The sequence below is a fragment of the Limulus polyphemus genome, unplaced genomic scaffold, assembly GCF_000517525.1.
Source record: "Limulus polyphemus unplaced genomic scaffold, Limulus_polyphemus-2.1.2 Scaffold7574, whole genome shotgun sequence".
NCBI lineage: Eukaryota > Metazoa > Arthropoda > Merostomata > Xiphosura > Limulidae > Limulus > Limulus polyphemus.
Genome location: NW_013673184.1, coordinates 1 through 4,564, shown reverse-complemented (window position 1 = coordinate 4,564; position 4,564 = coordinate 1). Strand labels below are relative to the sequence as shown.

General features: G+C 32.4%; 1 protein-coding gene across 1 annotated transcript in view; it reads right to left on the bottom strand.

Moving 5' to 3' along the window:
* Nucleotides 1-1,881, bottom strand: part of LOC106474709 (zinc finger protein 853-like) — a 31,534-nt gene extending 29,653 nt beyond the window's left edge. Inside the window, exons 1-2 of the mRNA XM_022403012.1 lie at nt 1,706-1,881; nt 734-964 (exon numbers count right to left, since the gene is read on the bottom strand). Of these exons, the coding sequence (XP_022258720.1) occupies nt 734-784 (51 nt within the window). The 5' untranslated portion in view covers nt 785-964; nt 1,706-1,881. The remainder of the gene's footprint in view (nt 1-733; nt 965-1,705) is intronic.
* Nucleotides 1,882-4,564: the final 2,683 nt, after the last annotated feature.

Genomic DNA, 4,564 nt, shown 5'->3' with positions numbered 1-4,564 from the left:
ATTACACTTTATATGTGATCCTTTGTGCTAACTCCTTTATCAAAATTATATGTGTACAAGATACTAATGATCTTTAATGAAATCTTTCCAGTTTTTGACAAGATATGTTAAGAAATCTTAGAGTCACTGCATGTAATGTTGTACAAGTGCAATTCATGACTCAATTGCTGCAAATTGCATGAGCGAAAGAGATAGTTAGTCTTTGGCTTAATGTTTGATTCAGAGGATCAACTATTTTCAATGTTATTCTATCTAGAATAGATCACACAACTCTGTACTGAAGTTATCCTTGATGTGGTAGGTATAATTTAACTGAATAGCACATGTGGTACAGCATCTGCACTATCTCTCAACATTACTACTCAAATGTGGCAAGAAAAGTAGCTTATACACATTTGCAACAATAGCTTACAAGGATGGCACTATTGTTATTCTCAACACAAAAAAAGATTTTATCTCAGAAATTAATTACTAAACTGATGATGCTAATTTCTAAAAATACTAACTCAAGATTCTACAGAACTTAAACAACTGTAAGGAAAGCTGTAATCCTGAAAAACATGGTCTAGAATTTCTCATGACCATATACAAATCATGTATCCAGTACTTTTAGTCAACTCCAACTGTTAGTTAAAATAATTGTTTTCCTGTAGATATATAACATACATCCATCATTCTCTAACCAATTAGTTAATAATTATAGTTAACACGATATTTTTTTCCACACACATACCATAGTAAGTTGTGTTTGTAATTCCATTCGTTCCTTAGCCATTTGATCCATTTCTTCTTCTAAGTTATCTTTTGTGACTTTGGCTCTTTCCACTGATTCAGCTAGAGCTGACTGGTTGGCTTCTGCCTCGTTAAGTCGTTGTAACAGCCGCTTAAACTCTTCCTTCAAGTGTCTACATTCTTTTTCAAAGTCATTCTTTTCTTTAGCAAGATTTTCTTTTGAATCTTCCAACTGAACCAATGAAATATTTAATAAATCTGTCTTTCAGATATTCATCAACATTTTAAGATGTAGAAAATATGTACTTTCTATATTTGATTCCAGTTTAGTTAACTACTATTAAATTGAAATAAATTTATTATTCTAATAGTAGAACTTACATTAGAATATTTTACATATACAAATGTTTGGTAGAAGTTTTTAAAAAACAATTACAAAACCTATACACATCGTTGATATTGTACATGTTTAATGTTTTTGTTATTACTCTTAAATAAATAAAGTGAAGTTCAACATAATCTAGAACACTTTTAAGATTCACATTGTTGGGAGACAAGTGGGTATTTCAGAGCCCCTGGATGCAGTGACGTGCTAAATGTCACTTGTCGATTAGTAAAATATCTCTGTAGACGTAGGCAGAAATATTGAGCTATACTCAACACTGCTTAATATTTGATAACTTTGTTTGTTTCTTTCTTTTTTTAACTAGAATTTTGAGGACCCTTGATAATTTCGAGGGGTGGAAATGGTGATTTCTGATGTCAAATTTGAATAATATATCTAATGAATTTTCAAGGCTGTGAAGTTGTTATTAAAAAGAGTTTTACAATATATATCACAAGAAAACATACACAAAAACCTTATTCAATCAATTCCTGAAGTTATTCTTATATTGGAATACTGTAAATTTTAAGATATTAACCTTGAACTGTCCAATTTCAATATTTTTCAACAAATTCATTTCAAACTCACCTCAATTATATATTTATTCAATTCAATTTTATCTTGTCCAAGTGATTCATTCAAATTCTGCAGTTGCAAAATAGTATCTCGAAGAGAATTCTCTGTTGTACGAACTCCTTCTAGTTCTAACTCTAGGTCTGATGTTTTCCTCACTGCTTGAATTAGCCTATTTTCTGAAAAAAAATATTATTGGAGTTCTTTACTTGTGCAATATTCTAGCCAGAAAACTGCACAAAAGAATTAAAAACCTTTACAAACACTATTTTAAATTATTATTATCATCAGATGTACATGACTCTTCAAACACTATGATTTAGAAAATAGCTTAAAATTGTAAGTTTTATATACAAGGAGATTCCGAGATTTTTATCAGGGGAGGTTCAACTATTGAAGTGAAGTCTTGGGGTTAAAGGCCACCCTAATGGGGTCCAGGGTGGTAACACCCCTTGAAGCTAGAGGATTTCAAGCTTAATGATGGAAATACAAACTCCTGAAACATGCTTTCTCCAGCTTTGTATTTTTAGGAAGGAGAATCTAAACATTACTTATTGATAAAGACAGGGTTTGAGATAGGTTTTATTTTTTATTTGGATGGAACTATTCTGAAAACTATACCACTGTATTGGAGAGAATGTGTTACATCTGTTGTGAAAGTTTCTATTTAACAGCTTTTATAATTTATGTAACTGTATTTACATAAGGCAAGAGATCACCATAAGTATACAGCAATTTAGTAAATCAGTCACACACTTTCCATGATAACATACCATCCTTTTCTTTGTGTCTGTATTTTACCAGTTTCACATATCCTTCTTTAATTATACTAGTGTTCATCTGATGAAATGATGCATTGCACTTCTACTCATCATGTGTCACCCTGTTTATTGAAGATAAACTTATTGATTGAAGTAGCCATTTGAGGAACTAGGAAGGTGTGGTTTTGTATAAAAATTGAGAAATCTCTTCAAATTATGCATACATGTTTGTAATAGGAAATTCCTAATATAATTAGTATACCTTTTTTCAGCATAACTCCTATACTCAGATATTAAAGTGCTTAAAAGGATGGTATTGAGTATTAATTTATCCATATCAGTTTACACACAACCTATGTCACCAAACTACAGATGACCATAGTTGTCACAGACTGCACAATAAACCACTGACTTTAAATTACAGAAGAAATTACTTTTTATATGGTAGGTGGTTTGTGATCCAGGTATGAATGTTTGTTTGTCAAAGCAGTAATAGCAGGTGATGTATTATTATCTTTATAGGTTAATTGCTAGGGTCTTATGTATATTAGTTACAGCGATACTGTGGTGTATTAATAAATTTCCAACGTTAGTTTCAAACTTTTATGAAATAAGAGAAATCTGTTAATGAAGGTGTTTGAGTGTTAGATCATGTTGAGGAATGATGACTAAGATAACCAAAAGGTTTACACAGTGGGGGACTGTCATTAAGTATACTGACAAAGCTACTTGTAGTGAGAAGCATAGAAGGTCTCTAATTGGAATTTGTTTGCAAAGTAAAGGACATTGTAAAATGAGCTGACAGTTTAGCTGTTGGCAACAAGGAACATTTTCTTTTCATAGTGCATGTAGGAGTGAATGATGTTGGAAATTATTAATCAAAAGAGCTTCTTGGAAATTATAAAGAACTCCTTTAGAAGTTTAGGTATAGTACGAGATGTGTGATCACTTTGGAAGTACTTCCTACAGTTAGATGCAGGTTGCAATGCATTACTGCAACATCTGGGATGTGTGGGATTGTTTAATGTAAGTGCAAATGTTAAAGATGGGATTCATTTAATGGAGATTTAAAGCATAAGTTAAATAAAAGTTTAAATCATAAAATTTTCAGCTTTATAGATAAACATAGTAGATTCAAGAATAAGTTCCTATATTTATTCATGTTGTGTATGTTTGTTTGTTCATGAATTCCTTCCAGTTTTGAAGTTAGCAAGACCAATTTGGCAGGTGGATTAAGAATGGTCCAGTGAGTGGCCTTATCTATATGGCATAGCCCCATTGCAAGAGGAGGCTAAAACATGCCCATAAGGTCAAATAATCATGATGAGGTCTAGGAATAGGCAATGAACTTGAATCTGGCATTAGATCTTGTGTTCTCAAACTGGGATATTTGTAACTATGTCCATTCCATACCCCAACTTCAAAGTTAGTGGGACTAAACTTGGTATACGTGCTAAGACACCACAGGCAGATGACCTACTGTGTCTTTTGTGGGTAGAAGCACCCCATCTGTGGATTATGAAGAAGCATGATTGGTAAGTTAGTGTCTCTGTGAATATTGAGAGGGCAGCCTTCGAACCCAGCAGGAGAAAACAGGTATCTTATAATATTATTCTAACATTAGGATAATTAAAACAAAATGGATGAGTTTGAGGCTCAAGTTGAAATGGGAGACTAATGGGTATTACCAAAACTTGGTAAGGTTAGGAAAACACTGATAATAAAACAGCTTTAAAATTCCAGATTATAAGTTACTGAACAGTGATGTTTTTCAAAGTCTATATGACCTGTAACCTTTAGGAACTGAAGTGAAAAATTATAGTCCAGAGATTGAATCTAGATGGGTTACAATTATGGGTTCCAAAAAAAAACTTTTTTAACTGGCAACTCCTATAGGCCACCTAATCAGACAGATGATATAAGTGAGGAATTATATAATGAGATCAGGGTTGTCACTAATAAGAATACTGATGTACTAATCATGGGAGATTTTAATTTCAGACATAATGATTGGGATTTTAAAGAGTCCAGCAGTAAAGAAGAGAAGTTTCTTGAAGTGATTCAATATGGTCTATACCAAGTGATCAGAGAGCCAACCAGGTGGAATGCTGCA